At 53.6% G+C, this 19,074-nt stretch overlaps 1 protein-coding gene across 2 annotated transcripts in view; it reads left to right on the top strand.

Annotated features, from left to right (window-relative positions):
* The window catches only part of LOC140396318 (RAS guanyl-releasing protein 1-like), a 172,584-nt gene that overhangs the window by 99,374 nt on the left and 54,136 nt on the right, over nt 1-19,074 (top strand). For both annotated transcript variants that reach the window (XM_072484813.1, XM_072484803.1), the window contains one exon: nt 10,543-10,674. In XM_072484813.1, the coding sequence (XP_072340914.1) occupies nt 10,543-10,674 (132 nt within the window). The remainder of the gene's footprint in view (nt 1-10,542; nt 10,675-19,074) is intronic.

Raw genomic sequence — 19,074 nt, 5'->3', positions numbered from 1 at the left:
ACCTGTACTCCTAGATCTCTTTGACTTTCAATACTCTTGAGGGTTCTACCATTCACTGTATATTCCCTACCTGCATTAGCCCTTCCAAAATGCATTACCTCACATTTGTCCAGGTTAAACTCCATCTGCCATCTCTCCGCCCAAGTCTCCAGACAATCTAAATCCTGCTGTATCCTCAGACAGTCCTCATCGCTATCCGCAATTCCACCAACCTTTGTGTCGTCTGCAAACTTACTAATCAGACCAGTTACATTTTCCTCCAAATCATTTATATATACTACAAAGAGCAAAGGTCCCAGCACTGATCCCTGTGGAACACCACTGGTCACAGCCCTCCAATTAGAAAAGCATCCCTCCATTGCTACCCTCTGCCTTCTATGGCCTAGCCAGTTCTGTATCCACCTTGCCAGTTCACCCCTGATCCCGTGTGACTTCACCTTTTGTACTAGTCTACCATGAGGGACCTTGTCAAAGGCCTTACTGAAGTCCATATAGACAACATCTACTGCCCTACCTGCATCAATCATCTTAGTGACCTCCTCGAAAAACTCGATCAAGTTAGTGAGACACGACCTCCCCTTCACAAAACCGTGCTGCCTCTCACTAATACGTCCATTTGCTTCCAAATGGGAGTAGATCCTGTCTCGAAGAATTCTCTCCAGTAATTTCCCTACCACTGAAGTAAGGCTCACCGGCCTGTAGTTCCCGGGATTATCCCTGCCACCCTTCTTAAACAGAGGAACAACATTGGCTATTCTCCAGTCCTCCGGGACATCCCCTGAAGACAGCGAGGATCCAAAGATTTCTGTCAAGGCCTCAGCAATTTCCTCTCCAGCCTCCTTCAGTATTCTGGGGTAGATCCCATCCGGCCCTGGGGACTTATCTACCTTAATATTTTTTAAGACACCCAACACCTCATCTTTTTGGATCACAATGTGACCCAGGCTATCTACACCCCCTTCTCCAGACTCAACATCTACCAATTCCTTCTCTTTGGTGAATACTGATGCAAAGTATTCATTTAGTACCTCGCCCATTTCCTCTGGCTCCACACATAGATTCCCTTGCCTATCCTTCAGTGGGCCAACCCTTTCCCTGGCTACCCTCTTGCTTTTTATGTAAGTGTAAAAAGCCTTGGGATTTTCCTTAACCCTATTTGCCAATGACTTTTCATGACCCCTTCTAGCCCTCCTGACTCCCTGCTTAAGTTCCTTCCTACTTTCCTTATATGCCACACAGGCTTCGTCTGTTCCCAGCCTTTTAGCCCTGACAAATGCCTCCTTTTTCTTTTTGACGAGGCCTACAATATCATTCGTCATCCAAGGTTCCCGAAAATTGCCGTATTTATCTTTCTTCCTCACAGGAACATGCCTGTCCTGTATTCCTATCAACTGACACTTGAAAGCCTCCCACATGTCAGATGTTGATTTGCCCTCAAACATCCGCCCCCAATCTATGTTCTTCAGTTCCCGCCTAATATTGTTATAATTAGCCTTCCCCCAATTTAGCACATTCATCCTCGGACCACTCTTATCCTTGTCCACCAGTACTTTAAAACTTACTGAATTGTGGTCACTGTTACCGAAATGCTCCCCTACTGAAACATCTACCACCTGGCCGGGCTCATTCCCCAATACCAGGTCCAGTACCGCCTCTTCCCTAGTTGGACTGTTTACATATTGTTTTAAGAAGCCCTCCTGGATGCTCCTTACAAACTCTGCCCCGTCTAAGCCCCTGGCACTAAGTGAGTCCCAGTCAATATTGGGGAAGTTGAAGTCTCCCATCACCACAACCCTGTTGTTTTTACTCTTTTCCAAAATCTGTCTACCTATCTGCTCCTCTATCTCCCGCTGGCTGTTGGGAGGCCTGTAGTATACCCCCAACATTGTGACTGCACCCTTCTTATTCCTGATCTCTACCCATATAGCCTCACTGCCCTCTGAGGTGTCCTCTCGCTGTATAGCTGTGATACTCTCCTGAACAAGTAGCGCAACTCCGCCTCCCCTTTTACATCCCCCTCTATCCCGCCTGAAACATCTAAATCCTGGAACGTTTAGCTGCCAATCCTGCCCTTCCCTCAACCAGGTCTCTGTAATGGCAACAACATCATAGTTCCAAGTACTAATCCAAGCTCTAAGTTCATCTGCCTTACCCGTAATGCTCCTTGCATTAAAACATATGCACTTCAGGCCACCAGACCCGCTGTGTTCAGCAACTTCTCCCCGTCTGCTCTGCCTCAGAGCCACACTGTCCATATTCCCTAGTTCTCCCTCAACGCTCTCACCTTCTGACCTATTGCTCCCGTGCCCACCCCCCTGCCATACTAGTTTAAACCCTCCCGTGTGACACTAGCAAATCTCGCGGCCAGGATATTTATGCCTCTCCGGTTTAGATGCAACCCGTCCATCTTATACAGGTCACACCTGCCCCGGAAGAGCTCCCAGTGGTCCAGATAACCGAAACCCTCCCTCCTACACCAGCTGTTTAGCCACGTGTTTGTCTGCTCTATCTTCCTATTTCTAGCCTCACTGGCACGTGGCACAGGGAGTAATCCCGAGATTACAACCCTCGAGGTCCTGTCTTTTAACTTTCTGCCTAGCTCCCTGAACTCCTGCTGCAGGACCTCATGCCTCTTCCTGCCTATGTCGTTAGTACCAATATGTACAACGACCTCTACCTGTTTGCCCTCCCCCTTCAGGATTCCCTCTACCCGTTCGGAGACATCCTGGACCCTGGCACCAGGGAGGCAACATACCATCCTGGAGTCTCTTTCACGTCCACAGAAGCGCCTATCTGTTCCCCTGACTATAGAGTCCCCTATAACTATTACTCTTCTGCGCTTTGACCCTCCCTTCTGAACATCAGAGCCAGCCGTGGTGCCACTGCTCTGGCTGCTGCTGTTTTCCCCTGATAGGCTATCCCCCCCGACAGTATCCAAAGGGGTATACCTGTTCGAGAGGGGGACAACCACAGGGGATTCCTGCACTGACTGCCTGCCCTTTCTGGTGGTCACCCATTTCTCTGCCTGCACCTTGGGTGTGACCACACTTACATAACTGCGATCTATGACGCTTTCCGCCACCTGCATGCTCCTAAGTGCATCCAATTGCTGCTCCAACCGAACCATGCGGTCTGTGAGGAGCTGCAGTTGGGTGCACTTTCTGCAGATGAAGCCATCCAGGACGCTGGAAGCCTCCCGGACCTGCCACATCTCACAGTCAGAGCACAGCACCCCTCTAACTGACATTGCGTCAATTAATTAAAATTTGTCTTTTACCAATTAAACATCTGTTTAACTCCTCCTTAAAATTACTCACTGTTCTTGCATTTCCCACATTCTGGGGTAGCGAATTCCACAGATTCACAACCCTTTGGGAGAAGTAGTTTCTCCTCAAATTTTAGAATGCCCAACAAGAGGAAGCATCTGCTCCACGTCTACTTTATCCACATTTTAGCATCTTTTATACCTCGATTTGATCTTCCTTTATTCTTCTAAACTCTGGAGAGTATAGGCCTAAACTGTTCAATCTTTCCTCATATGACAAACTCCTCATCTCTGGAATCAATCTAGTGAACCTCCTCTGAACTGCCTCCAATGCCACAACATCTTTCCTCAAATAACGGGACCAAAACTGTGCACAATACTCTCGATGCGGTCTTACCAATGCCTTGCATAGTTGTAACAACACTTCCTTACCTTTATACTCAATTCCTTTTTCTATAAATGCCAACATTCCATTTACTTTCCTTATTACCCGCTGTACCTGCAGCTTGTTTTCTGTGACTCATGCACGAGGACACCCATATCCCTCTGCATTGGAGCACCCTGAAGTCTCTCCCCATTTAGATAATAAGTTGATTTTCCATTTGTTCGACTTCACACTTATCCACGTTAAACTCCATCTGCCACATTTTGGCCCACTCTCCTAACCTATCTATATCCATTTGTAAAATTCTAAATTCCTCATTGCAGCTTACTGTCCCACTTATTTTAGTGTCATCTGCGAATGTGACTATAGAACCTTCTATCCCTGGACCAAACCCTGTGGCACCCCACTATTTACATATTTCCGTCCAGAAAAATACCTATTTATCCCGACTCTATGTCTCCTGTCCGTCAGCCAGTCTTCTTCCAAGTTAAGAAATTACCCCTAATCCCATGTGATCTAACCTTGTGTATTAACCTTCTGTGTCGCACCTTGTAAAACGCCTTCCGGAAGTCCAGATATACTTCATCTACAGGGTCCCCATGATCCACTTTGCTTGTTACATCTTCGAAGAACTCGAGCAAATTAGTTAAACATGATTAGCCCTTCAGAAAACCAGGCTGATTCTGATGGATAGTGCTTTGGCTTTCCAAATGTCCTGATATTACGTCCTTGATAATTGATTCCAACAATTTTCCAACAACAGATGTTAAACAAACTGGTCTGTAATTTCCCACATTCTGCCACCCCTCTTTTTTGAGTAAGGGCATTATGTGAGCATTTTTCCAGTCCACTGGAACCTTTCCCATGTCCAGGGAATTTTGGAATATTATAACCAATGGACCCACTATCTCTGCTGCCACTTCTTTTAACACCCTAGGATGTAGGCCATCAGGCCCTGGGGACTTGTCTGCCCTCAATCCCAAGTGTTTGTTGAGTACTGTTTCCTTGTTGATGCTGATTGTTCCAAGTTCCACACTTTCTATTACCCCTGAATTGTCCGTTCCTGTAGGAATGGTACTCGTGTCTTCCACTGTGAAAACTGAGGCAACGTATTGATTTAGAATATTTGCCATTTCCGTGTTCCCCACTATTAACTCACCAGTTTCATCTTCCAGGGACCAACATTCACTTTAGCGATTCTTTTTTATGTACCTGTCGAAGCTTTTGCTATCCTTTTTTATATTCTGCGCTAGTTTTTATTCATAATTTACCTTAGCTCTTTTGATTAATGTTTTAGTGTCCCTTTCTTTATGTTTGAAAGTTTCCCAATCTTCCAGCCTGCCACTGGCCTTTGCAGTATGGTATACCTTAGTTTTTGTCTTTATAATGTCCTCGTCCTCCTTGTTTAGCCATTGTTTTTCTTTTGCCCCTCTTACAGTCTGTCATCCTCACTGGGACAAAAATTAGTTGTGAGGAATTGAATATCTCCTTAAACAACTGCCACTGTTCATCAGCTGCCACCCTTTTAGCCTTCATGCCCAGTCTAGTTGAACCAAATCTGTCCTCAAGTCGATGTAATTTCCTTTGTTTAATTCCAGAACACTTGTGTGGGCCTCCACTTTCTCGCCCCCAAACTGAATCTTGAATTCTACCTTACAATGGTCACTACTCCCTAGTGGATCCTTAACTATGAGGTCATTAATTAATCCCTCCTCATTACAGAATACCTAATCGAGAGTAGCCTCCTCCCGGCTGGTTCCCCACATACTGTTCCAGGAAACAATCTCTAATGCATTCAATGAACTCTGCCTCCAGGCTACCCTTGCCAATTTGATTCCTCCAGTCTATGTGCATATTAAAATCACCCATTATTATTGCAATATCTTTCTCGCAAGCCCCAGTATTTCCTGGTTTATACTGCGCTCCACTATAGAACTACTGTTTTGTGACCTATAGATTACTCCTACCAAGGAATTCTTCCCTTTGTTATTTGTTAATTCTATCCAGACCGATTCCACACCATGGTCTCCAGTGCTTATGTAATTCTCATTACAGCACTGATCCCTTTCCTCACCAGCAGGGCGACGCCACCTCCTTTTCCTTTCACTCTCTCTTTCTGAAATACTGCGTACCCTTGGATATTCAATTCCCAGACCTGGGTCGAGATTCTCCGACCCCCCCCGCCGGGGCGGAGAATCGCCGGGGGCTGGCGTGAATCCCGCCCCTGCCGGTTGCCAAATTCTCCGGCACCGGATATTAGGCGGGGGCAGGAATCGCACTGTGCCTGTTGGCGGGGCCCCCCCTATGATTCTCCGGCCCGGATGGGCCGAAGTCCTGCTGCTAGGATGCCTGTCTGGCCGGCGTGGATTAAACCACCTCTCTTACCGGCAGGACAAGGCGGCGCGGGCGGGCTCTGGGGTCCTGGGGGGGCGCGGGGCGATCTGGCCCGGGGGGTGCCCCCATGGTGGCCTGGCCCGCGATCCGCGGGCGGGCCTGTGCCGTGGGGGCACTCTTTTCCTTCCGCCTTCGCCACGGTCTCCACCATGGCGGAGGCGGAAGAGACTCCCTCCACTGCGCATGCGCGGGGTGCCATGAGCGGCCGCTAACGCTCCCGCGCATGCACCGCCCGGCAATGTCATTTCCGCGCCAGCTGGCGGGGCACTTCCGCCAGCTGGCAGGGCAGAAATCAGTCCGGAAATGTCCAATGAATTCAAACCCATTTCTCCCACACCAATCTTTGAGCCACGCATTTATCTCCTTAATCTTATCGACCCTGTGCCAATCAGCTCGTGGCTCAGGTAGTAATCCAGAGATTACTACCTTTTTAGTTCTGCTTTTCAACTTTGCTCTCTTTGTATGTTTCTATTGATATGGTCCAATGGAATTCTAATGAATCAAGTCTTGAACTTTACAACCCCCCCCCCGCCCCCCCACCTCCCCACCCCCCACCCCCAGGTGGGTTTTGAGGTGGGGGGAATCCCACCTGCCCCAGCCTGGAAACAATGTTATGGTGGGGGAGGGGGCACAGGGTATGGGGGTGGTGGAAGCCCGCCCTGGCCTCAGTTAAGGCTCTTAAGTGGTTACTTAATGGTCACTTTAGGGTCTTTATCTATCCGGCCTCAATTCTAAGGCTGGCAGGCGGATGACAGTTGGGGTGAGGGGTGTGGGGTGCTGTTGGTGTGGGGGGAGGGGGAGAGAAAAATTGAAGAAGCTAGATCTCGGGTGAGAAAGGAGGAGGCACCATCTTCTAATGGTGCACATCCTCCTGTGAAGGTCCAGAGACCTCCGGACCTCCCTCGCCATGTTGGCCTATCCCCGGGACCCCAATTGCCCCACTTGCACCCCCCCCCCCGCCCCGGCTATCCCCTACCCTCACCTCACCAGGATCCTTACCACTGGCTTGACCTCTATATCTCGACACTTAGGCCCAGGCTTGTCGCTGTAGTTTCCCTTCCGGCCAGTGCCGCACTCTCCAGGCACACCAGATGGGCTAGCAGCTCTCGAAAGCGGGACTTCCCCGTGATGGATGACAATCCCGCCTGCTGCCAATCAATGCTGGTTAGAGAATAAAATGGCAGTAAGCCTGTTGGTGCTGGCAGGGATGTGGGTTAGGATCCCACCATCTGAAAAATGAGTACCCAATTGACAGATCAGTCAATTGGAACTATAAACTTAGCTGATCAATTTCCAGCTGTCCTTACATAGAACATAGAACATTACAGTGCAGTACAGGCCCTTCGGCCCTCGATGTTGCGCCGACCTGTGAAACCACTCTAAAGCCCATCTACACTATTCCCTTATCGCCATATGTCTATCCAATGACCATTTGAATGCCCTTAGTGTTGGCGAGTCCACTACTGTTGCAGGCAGAGCATTCCACGCCCTTACTACTCTCTGAGTAAAGACATCTGTCTTATATCTATCTCCCCTCAATTTAAAGTTATGTCCCCTCGTGCTAGACATCACCATCCGAGGAAAAAAGCTCTCACTGTCCACCCTATCCAATCCTCTGATCATCTTGAATGCCTCAATTAAGTCACCTCTTAACATTCTTCTCTCTAACGAAAACAGCCTCAAGTCCCTCAGCCTTTCCTCATAAGATCTTCCCTCCATACCAGGCAACATTCTGGTAAATCTCCTCTGCACCCTTTCCAATGCTTCCACATCCTTCCTATAATGCGGCGACCAGAATTGCATGCAATACTCCAAATGCGGCCGCACCAGAGTGTTGTATAGCTGAAACATGATCTCATGGCTCCGAAACTCAATCCCTCTACCAATAAAAGCTAACACACCGTACGCCTTCTTAACAACCCTCTCAACCTAGGTGGCAACTTTCAGGGATCTATGTACATGGACACCGAGATCTCTCTGCTCATCCAGATAAACTGCTACATATGAGGAAAGTTGCAAATGTTAAGTCCACATGAAGCCATAGAATTCTAGAACTTACAGCGAAGAGGGAGGCTATTCACCCCATCGTGTTTCTGCTAGCTCTTTGAAGATGCAAATAATTGCATTATTTTGTTTTACACATATATTTTATACAGACAAGCGGCAAGGATTCATTTTAAATATGACTATAATTCCCAGTCATTGGGCGTTAATATTGTCTACACCAATAATTCCACCTGTGTTTGCAGGTTATGTTGCGACTGCTCCAGTAACCTTGACTGTGATAGGGTAGAAGGAGACAAAGCACTGCTTGGTGTTTTGTTTGTTTACATTAGTTATTTAAGATTGCAAGGGGCACTTAATGTTATACGTGTTACAGATAATCAAATGTATTCATCAGCATTAACTAAAAATCAAAACAAAGCAAATTATTCACCAGAAAGTGAGGCCAATAGAATTGAAGAGTTATTGAAAAATGGGAAAGTACAGTCCTATCTTCAGTCTATCTTTCTAAATAACCATCTTTGCTGTCATGTTAAATACATGCAATAGTCAGCAGATGGGAGTTTCTTTCAAACTGTAAGTAGATCTAAACTAGGTCAGACTGATCAAGTCAGACTTTGAACTGCTCTTATGCTTGTTCCAAGCACAGCGAGAAGTGCTATACCATATAACATCTGAGACTGCCTGAAGGATCAATGGTCTAATTAAGTAATTGTAATTCAAAGTAGGATTTTAACTTCCTGCAGTCTGGAGAAGGGAGGCACAGCCTTAATAGTGAGGGTCAGGTAGCAATTTTCTGCTAGAGATGTGTCATAATGCCAAAGATCAGCTTACTACCTGACTCCCAACCACACTACATGCAAAAAGAGGTATGACAGTACATTCAGGAGTAGTTTCACACAGCATAGTATAACTCCAGTTCAGTGTGATGTCAAGTAACAGATGAGAGCAATGTTAGCCCTTTCTGTCAGGTCTGTATCATACTATGTAGGTAATATTCTGAGATAATTATTGGAAATATAACTGGACTCAGGACAGCAAGGTGGCACAGTGGTTAGCACTGCTGCCTACGACGCTGAGGACCGGGGTTTGATCTCGGCCCCGGATCACTGTCTATGTGGAGTTTGCACATTCTCCCCGTGTCTGCTAGGTTGGTTTCGCCCCCACAAGCCAAAGATGTGCAGGTTAGGTGGATTGGCCACATTAAATTGCCCCTTTATTGGAAAAAAATAATTGGGTAAAAAAAAAAGGAAATAAAACTGGACTCATAGTGACGTTGGCCGCTGTTCAAGTAAATTGGAACAAAGTCCTATAGCGAGCACGTTTAGCCACGGTGTTTGCAGCACCAAGAAACACATAGCTATAAAACACCACTCGGGTTAAATACGGGGCCTCAGGTGAACGCGCGGCCACGGCCACACGCAGCCCCGTTTACACCAAGGAGCTCCTCGCCGGAACTCCTCAGTATAGCAAGAGACCAGGATGCCATTTTTAAATGCCATCCGGATCACCAAGGCACCTGACCAACCCCCAGGTTCCATGGGAGAGTCCCTAACCCACCCACACAGAGCACCCCAGCTCAATTACCACCAACAAAAATGGCAGCTTGCAACCTGGCACTGCCAGACAGGCACCCAGGTGGCACTGCCAGGTTGTCAGTGTGCCCAGGTGACACTAGCATTGCCAGAGTACCACCTTCAAGGCCTCCAATCCCCTGGGAGACCCCCACAAAAGTGCTGTTCCATCTGGTCCCCATTTGTGGAGAACAGTGCTGAACAGCACTTTCCCAAGGTCTCCAAGGCAGAGGAGATAGATCTCAAGCCTCAGGTAACTCAGGAATCTGCACATTAAAGTGAGACTAGCTGTCTCGCTCTAATATGCAGATTTGCTAAAAAGAAATCCTGCCCACAAGGGTGGGATTTACATCTTTTAAAAAAATAAATTTAGAGTGCCCAATTAATTTTTTCCAATTAAGGGACAGTTTAATGTGGCCAATCCACCTACCCTGCACATCTTTTGGTTGTGGGGACGAAACCCACGCAAACACAGAGAGAATGTGCTAACCCCACATGGACAGTGACCCAGAGTCGTGATCGAACCTGAGACCTTGGTGCCGCAAGGTAGAAGTGCTACCCACTGCACCATCGTGCGGCCCTATGGGTGGGATTTACATTGCAATGTCTCGTGAGATCTCGTTAGATCTCACAAGGCTTGGCAAGCTGGTTACATCCCTGGAGCGGAGTCTCCCGGCTTTCATCGGCCATGCTGCGCCACGCCAAGCTGCGTTTCGGGCACAGCGTGGCTATTGGATCGCACCCATAGCTGTAGAGTTTTTTCCTGTTACCAGTAATGTTATGGATTTTATTGAGAACTGTTTCAATGGATCAAATCAGGGAATGTTACTCTTAACATTGATATATGAGTCAATATAATTTAACAAAATAAAGGCATTGATGTTTCTGCTTCATTGAAAGTTAATTGATTCCTATTGCAGGTATTGGATAAAAGAGTTCTGGATCATGTTCAAAATGGATAAAGGTCTTTCAGAAACAATGGAACATTTTCAGGAATTGGTCCGAAAGATAGGCGAAGAGTCTCATTCCCGATTCATCGACACCTCTCAAATGTGAGAAAAACATTTCCATCCCATTCCTATACAAAACAATTCCATTTGCAAAACTGTTAAAGTAGCACCAGAACTATTACATGTGTTTTAAGAGTATGTGTTCAGAAATAGATATGAAGTGTAAGGGAGAAAATTGGAAGAAAATTGCAACACAATTTCTCTGGTCTCATACGTGATGGGACCTGTTGCGAGTGAGTTTGGAAAATTTGGCGTTCCAGCCAAAACGTTATTCACTGTCAGCGGCATTGAAAATCTAAACCGTGGATAAGGTGGGAAAATTTTGGCCAATATTTCTCAGCTAACCTATGAATTCTAGCCTTGGAGTGGCAGCACCAGACAGGTTACTGCAGGAAGTAGTTGGCTGGGATTCTCCGAAATCCAGGCCGAGTGTTGACGCCGGCGTAAACACCGGAGTGGTGTACGCCGCCGTCACCAGCCTCCTGGCCCAGCAATGTTCAGGGCGCTAGCACGGCGGCGGAGAGCTGCGCGCTACTCCGGCGGCGAAAGGTGGCCCTGCACGGCTGGCGCGGGTCCGCGAATGCGCGCAACGGCTGTCTCCGCGCCGGCCCCCCGTGCAACATGGCGGAGCCCCACAGGTGCCCGGCACGGAGGAACATGGGCCCCCCCCCCGGAATGAGCGCGGCCGCCAATCAGTAGCCCCGATCGCGGGCCTGGCCACCGTGGAAGTCCCCCCGGAGCCATATCCCCCCGCCCCCCACCAGGACGGCCCCCGCAGCCAGAACGCCGAGGTCCCACCGGGTGGGACCACATGTAAACCACGCCTACGGGACTCAGCGGGCACTCGGCCCATCGAGCTTGGAGAATCGCCGCGGGGGCTGCTTTTAATGGTCCCGACTGGCGCCGCATTGACTGCGTGCGCAACTGGCGGGTCCGCGGAGAATCGCGGAAGCGCCATCTTGCCGGATTTCCTGCGTGAACGGCTATTCTCCGCCCCCACGCCGAGCGCAATTCCGGCACGGAGGGTCGGAGAATCCCGCTCAGGATGTCTGAAAATGAACTTGATCAAGTGCATTGCCCTTAATGTTTGATAAAATAAGCTGCATTTATGAAGCAACTTGTGTGATCTCAGGATATCCCCAAATACTTCAAAACCAATGAGATATTTGAAGAGTAGTCACTGTGATAAGGCAGGGAATCTTGGCATTCAGCTTACACACGGCAAGATCCCCAAAACAGTAATGCTATAAATGACAAAAACTCCTGTGCCTTTGTTTGAATCTTTAATGTCCGCCCGATAGAGAACACCGCCTTGATTTAATAACTCACCTGAAAGATTACCCTCTCCGACAGTGCTGCATGCCCTCAGTGCTGCATGATCACATATTTAATGATATGTAAGCTATTTGGTTGCTTATTTAATATAGTACGTCCGGCAAATAATGTGATGCATGCAATGACAGATGACTCAACAGTACAGTAGTCCTGTTCTTTATTAAAGAATTCATGACTTTCCACATCAGTGATGAGAAGTGCTGACAGTTGGAAAGTCATTTTTATTGTGTTTTGAAGAAAAGTGGATTAAAGAAATGCTAATTTTAGAACAAGTAATTGTTGGAAGGGTCAGGATAGAGTGACGTGGTAGCAACAATTATTCCATTTTTAAAAAATCAAACACCCCTGACATTTAGGTAAAAGATTCATGGTTGTGAAGGGAAGTCAATCAATTTGCCCTAACAAGGCACCTTAAATTTAAACTATCCTTTGCCTCAGTGGGGATGTTTTTCTCCGTATTCTTAGTATCAGACAGGCTTCTTTAAAATTGCTAATTTCTAAGCAGTTTTGTGCCAGGGCCCATTTGAGAGCTGGTTACGATTGTCCAAACCTATTTCACAGAGGACCCTCGAGCTATAAGAGAAAACCAACGCTCATCATACCATTGTAACTGTATTGCAGCTCAGATTCCAGAAGAAAAATGATACTGTGCTCAATCGGTATCACACAATACCCAATTCATATATATTTTTTAATGTCTGTTCAGTATGTGAAAGACAATAAAATGAAATACAGTTTGTTCAAGTTCTGCTCCAAAATCCAAGTTTAGAGAACAGAAATTCCAAATGTCTGTCGTACAAATAACTGGGGCGTCATTCTCCGACCCCCCGCCGGGTCGGAGAATGGCCGTTGGCCGCCGTGAATCCCGCCCCCACCCCGCCGAAATCTCCGAAGGGAGAAAAGTCGGCGGGGCGTTAATGGCGCCGCTGGCGCGGAGAATGTCACGGGTCTGCGCAAGGCAGCCGATTTTCGGCCTGCCGATATTCTCCCTTCCGGATGGGCCGAAGTCCCGTCGACGTGATGACCGTTCACGTCGACGTCAATCAAACCTCCTTTTCATCGGCGTGACCCGGTGCTCCAGGCTCACGCCGACCAGCGAGGAGGTGAGTGACGGCCTGGGGGGTTGGCTCTGGGCAGGAAATGGCGTGGCCGCAGACTGATTGCGTGAGGAGAGGTGTGTCTCGGCTTGTGTGTGTGTGCGGCGAGGGGGGGGGGGCGTGGTTAGAGTAGGCTGGGCTCCGGGGGAGTGCCGGGAGGGGGTCCGTGCCGGGGTGGAGGTTGGGGGTTGGGGAGGGGGTCCGTGCCGGGGTGGAGGTTGGGGGGGGTCTGTGCTGGGGTGGAGGTTGGGGGGGGGGGGTCCGTGCTGGGGTGGAGGTTGGGGGTTAGGGGGGGTCCGTGCTGGGGTGGAGGTTGGGGAGGGGGTCCGTGCTGGGGTGGAGGTTGGGGAGGGGGTCCGTGCCGGGGTGGAGGTTGGGGGTTGGGGGGGGGTCCGTGCTGGGGTGGAGGTTGGGGGTTGGGGAGGGGATCCGTGCTGGGGTGGAGGTTGGGGGTTGGGGGGGGGGGTCCGTGCCGGGGTGGAGGTTGGGGGTTGGGGGGGGTCCGTGCCGGGGTGGAGGTTGGGGGTCCGTGCCGGGGTGGAGGTTGGGGGTTGGGGGGGGGTCCGTGCCGGGGTGGAGGTTGGGGGTTGGGGGGGGGGTCCGTGCCGGGGTGGAGGTTGGGGGTTGGGGGGGGTCCGTGCCGGGGTGGAGGTTGGGGGGGGGGGTCCGTGCCGGGGTGGAGGTTGGGGGTTGGGGGGGGTCCGTGCTGGGGTGGAGGTTGGGGGTTGGGTGGGGGGTCCGTGCCGGGGTGGAGGTTGGGGATTGGGGGGGGTCCGTGTCGGGGTGGAGGTTGGGGGTTGGGGGTCCGTGCCGGGGTGGAGGTTGGGGGCTGGGGGGGTCCGTGCCGGGGTGGAGGTTGGGGGTTGGGGGGGGTCCGTGCCGGGGTGGAGGTTGGGGGTTGGGGGGGGGTCCGTGCTGGGGTGGAGGTTGGGGGTTGGGGAGGGGGTCCGTGCTGGGGTGGAGGTTGGGGTTTGGGGGGGGGGTCCGTGCCGGGGTGGAGGTTGGGGGGGGGGGGGTCCGTGCTGGGGTGGAGGTTGGGAAGGGGGTCCGTGCCGGGGTGGAGGTTGGGGGGGGTCCGTGCCGGGGTGGAGGTTGGGGGTTGGGGAGGGGGTCCGTGCCGGGGTGGGTGATGGGAGGGCAAATGAGTTGGTCCACCTGGCCAGGTGCCAGCCTCCAACAGTTGGACCCATGCGGTCCATGCCACCTGGCTGGTGGGAGGAGGGGATATGGGCAATGATGACATGTCGTCGTTCCCCTCCCCCCCACCAGGCCGTCATGTTTTCAGACCATCCAGCGATGTTGGCCGCCGTGGTGGCAGCCGCTCATGTCTATGTTGCCCTGGATGAGGAGGAGGAGGAGGAGGAGCGTGCCAGAGAGGCGGCGCAGGCTGCCGCAGAGGGGCAGGCGGCAGCCGCCCAGGCTGGAGGGACACCTGACCGACAGGACGAGGAGGGGGAGGAGGACGTCGCGGCCCCACGGCAACGGAGGCACCCGAGGGCGCCCCGTGTGTACCGGCCCCGGCAGTCATACCAGGACCTCACGGACCGGGAATGCAGGAGGAGACTCCGGATGAGCCGGGAAACCGTGGCACACATCTGCCACCTGCTGGCACACCTGTCACCGCGTGGCACTGGCGGGGGACACCCTCTCCCCGTGTCCGTCAAGGTTACGGTGGCCCTGAACTTTTATGCAACGGGGTCATTCCAGGCACCGAGTGGGGACCTGTCCGGCATATCGCAGACATCGGTGCATCGGTGCATCCGGGCAGTGACAGATGCCCTTTATGCCATGGCGCACCGCTACATCCGCTTCCCCGTGGACCGGGCCAGCCAAGATGCCCGGGCCGTGGGCTTCTCTGCCGTGGCCGGGTTCCCCATGGTCCAGGGCGCGATCGATGGGATGCACGTCGCCGGGCGGCCACCTGCAGAGAACAGGGCCGTGTTCACTAATAGGAAGGGGACCTATTCAATGAACGTACAGGTGGTCTGCGACCACCGCATGATGATCCTGCACGTCTGCGCCCGTCACCCAGGCAGTGTACACGACTCATTCGTGTTGTCGCGGTCATCCATCCCCGGCATGTACGAGGGACGCCATCCCCGGCTGAGGGGCTGGTTGCTGGGCGACAGGGGCTGCCCATTGCGATGGTGGCTGATGACGCCTATACGGAGGCCATGCAATGAGGCGGAGAACCGCTACAATGATGCCCATGTAGCAACAAGGGGAGTGATCGAGAGGTGCTTTGGCGTGCTGAAGATGCGTTTCAGGTGCCTGGACCTCTCTGGGGGTGCCCTCCAGTATCGGTCAGATAGGGTCGGCCGCATCATTGTGGTGTGCTGCGTCCTGCACAACATAGCCCAGCAGAGGGGCGATGTGCCGCAGGCAGAGGAGGGCGGAGTGGAGGAGCAGCAGGAAGAGGCCCAGTCCTCCCCAGATGAGGGGGATGGGGGCAATGGTCAGGGCAGACGGGGTAGACACAGGCGGGTGGCTGTCCACCGTTACCGGCTGGCCCAGCGGGCACGGGACAGACTGATAGACGCCCGCTTCACTGACTAGATGGGCGTGGGAATCGGGTAGTATGGCCACAGACCGCACACCATGACAACAGCCGACCACCCACACCCCCCACCCATCCACCCACCCAGCACCCTCACCCCCCTCCCCAACCCCACACACCCCACCCGCATGCACACCACCCCCCCCCCCATTGCCGATCCACCGGCGGCACAACGGGCCGGGCTCACCCAGTTGCGGGTGGACGCGTGTCTATCGCAGGCCATGGAGGATGATGACAACCCGCCCTGCGATGAGCTCCTGGCTCTACATCGTTGGACTATGTCTGACCCATGGCCACAGTACCACCATCCACCCGGACCATCCCTGCATGTGGCTGTGACACTGCAGCGCACGGTCCCGTCCTCTGCCCGGGGGATGTTGATGGCGGCCCAGGGGGAAGGGGGCAGACTCACCTGGGGCTGAGGTAAGACCACCCGTCACACACACACTTGCGCTCAACGTACATGACACGCCCGCACACTTTGGACAGAGCACAAAGGCAGCTTCGGTAGGTGTAACATTGACTTTAATAACCAAAGGAGTTCATGCACGTGCCCTAGCCCCTAAAACTCATCTGTGCCCTGCACCCGTGCCAACTTACTCAGTGTCTAATTGTTTGGCCTTACGGGCCCTTTGACTACGTCTACGTGGTTCCCCAGACGGTACAGCAGAACTGGAGGTGGACTCCTGTGATTCCTGCCCTCTGACACTGGATCCCTTTGGCGGCCGTTTCCTGGGGCGTCCTGGCCTAGATGGGCCAGGTTGCGGCCCGGGCGACTGGGATGGCGAGCTGCCAGCCTGTCCTGCCCGTTGCCCACCCGATGCACCTGGGACGGAAGGGGGGGAGTCCGAGGTGTCGCGGTGTACCGGGACCTCCACTACAGAGGGAGCCGGGACGGACCACACCACCTCCTCCTCCCTCGGGGTGCCCGATGGCCCCCAGGCCTCTACATGGGTGGGGGATGCGAACGGACTGGCCATCCGACGCGCCCCCGACATCTGGCGCTGCCAGTCCTGGAGGCCCGTGCTGGTATCGACAGGGGTCTGCAGGTTTGCAGCCATGGAGCCCAGGGGGTTGTCGAACCCTGTCTGCGACAGTGCGACGCCAGCTCGCACATGGCCACTGGCGCCGATGCCCTCAGCGATGGCCTGCTGAGACTGGGCCATGGCCTGCAGAGACTGGGCCATGGCCTGCAGAGACTGGGCTATGGCCTGCTGAGACTGGGCCATGGCCTGCTGAGACTGGGCCATGGCCTGCTGAGACTGGGCTATGGCGTTGAGCGCCTCTGCCATCTGGCGCTGGCACTGGCTCATGGCCTCCTGTGAGAGGGCAGCCATTTCCTGGGCCACAGACGCCGCCTGCACGGAAGGCCCCAGGCCTCGCAAACCGTTCCCCATGTCTGACACTGTCGCACCCATTGCCTCCACTGCGGACGCCACCCGTGCGGTGTCAGCCTGGGTGGCACGCATGACCGAGACCACTCCCAGCTCCTGGACGCGGGTGGACTCCTCCACCTGCGACCGCAGCCGCCGCAAGCCACCCGTCACCCTATTCGCTCGTCTCCGTGTCGGTGGTTGCATCGGATCTATGTGTGGGTGTGGTAACTGCAGGAACCCGGGATCCATCTGGGCGGCAGATGTTCGCTTGGCCTGAGCTGCCCTCCGACCGCCCGGTCCCTCTGCTGCTCCTACCTCCACCTGCTGTACCAGGACGGCTGTGTTGTGCGCACCAGTGAGTGTACCAGACACCTCATCACTAAAGTGCCCAACCGTGGTGAGTGTTTCTGCGATGGTGGAGGGTGTTGGTGACAGCAGTGGCGTTGTGTCGTGCTCTTCGTCCCACTCTGAGTCCATGGCACTTTGGGGTGGGGGTTCGTCTCCACCCATCCACTCTGAGTCACTGTCCGGTATTTCGTCTTCCCGGGTAGGGGTGTCCTGGGTAGTGCTGTCCCGGGTAGTGCTGTCCCGGGTAGTGCTGTCCCGGGTAGTGCTGTCCCGGGTAGGGGTGTCCTGGGTAGTGGTGTCCCGGGTAGGGGTGTCCTGGGTAGTGCTGTCCCGGGTAGGGGTGTCCTGGGTAGTGGTGTCCCGGGTAGGGGTGTCCTGGATAGTGGTGTCCTGGGTAGTGGTGTCCTGGCTCGGATGTGACGGGGGCCTGTGGCTGCCCCCCTCATCGCTGGGTGGTCGCTCCCGCACGTGACGGGGGTGTCGTCTCCCTGTTGCTCCAGGTCTCTCCGTCTCCCGTGGTGTGCGAGGGGCATCCTGCGGGCGTCGCATGCTGGAGGGTCCGGGTCTCTCCGTCTCCCGTGGTCTCCGAGGGGCATCCTGCGGGCGTCGCATGCTGGAGGGTGCGGGTCTCTCCGTCTCCCGTGGTCTCCGAGGGGCATCCTGCGGGCGGTGTGCATCTGCAGGGATGGGTGCCTGGACGTTTGGTCCTGCGATACACAATGAAGCATGCATGGTTAGACATCAGGCAGTGATCAGGTGATACGGGGGAGGGGGATATAGGGGAGGGGGTATATGGGGACGGGCTGTTGGTGGCTCACTTGCTCGTGGGGCCCCGACCTCTGCATCAGCAACCTCCCGGTCCTCAGGTCCGCCAGCCAGTTCCAGGGCCCTTTCCTCGTGTACGGTCAGTGGCCTCTCATCAGCGGGCCCTCCTCCAGTCCTCACATGCTCCCTATTGTTGTGTGCGCGCTTCTCCTGTGGGGGGGGGGGGTGGCAGGGGTAAAAGGCAACAGTGTTAGGCAGGTATATGAATGCACGCCATCGGTTGCGCATGCATTGCAGAGGTTAAGGTTAGGGCTGGATTCCCTTGGGGATATGGGGGAGGGGGGGATATGGGGGATATGGGGGAGGGGGGATATGGGGGAGGGGGGATATGGGGGAGGGGGGATATGGGGGAGGGGGGGATATGGGGAGGGGGGATATGGGGGATATGGGGAGGGGGATATGGGGGAGGGTGGGATATGGGGGAGGGTGGGATATGGGGGAGGGGGGATATGGGGGATATGGGGGAGGGGGGATATGGGAGAGGGGGGATATGGGGAGGGGGGGATATGGGAGATATGGGGGAGGGGGGTATGGGGGATATGGGGAGAGGGGATATGGGGGATATGGGGGAGGGGGGATATGGGGGAGGGGGGATATGGGGGAGGGGGGATATGGGGGAGGGGGGGATATGGGGGATATGGGGGAGGGGGGGATATGGGGGAGGGGGGATATGGGGGAGGGGGGATATGGGGGATATGGGGGAGGGGGATATGGGGGGGGGATATGGGGGAGGGGGGATATGGGGGAGGGGGGATATGGGGAGGGGGGGATATGGGGAGGGGGGGATATGGGGGAGGCTCACCCTGCCTGCTCTGACGAGGTCGTTCACCTTCTTGTGGCACTGGGTGCCTGTCCGTGGTGTTAGGGCCACAGCGGTGACGGCCTCTGCCACCTCCCTCCACAG

Source organism: Scyliorhinus torazame, chromosome 2, assembly GCF_047496885.1.
Source record: "Scyliorhinus torazame isolate Kashiwa2021f chromosome 2, sScyTor2.1, whole genome shotgun sequence".
Taxonomy (NCBI): domain Eukaryota; kingdom Metazoa; phylum Chordata; class Chondrichthyes; order Carcharhiniformes; family Scyliorhinidae; genus Scyliorhinus; species Scyliorhinus torazame.
This window is presented reverse-complemented; position numbering and strand designations above follow the sequence as displayed.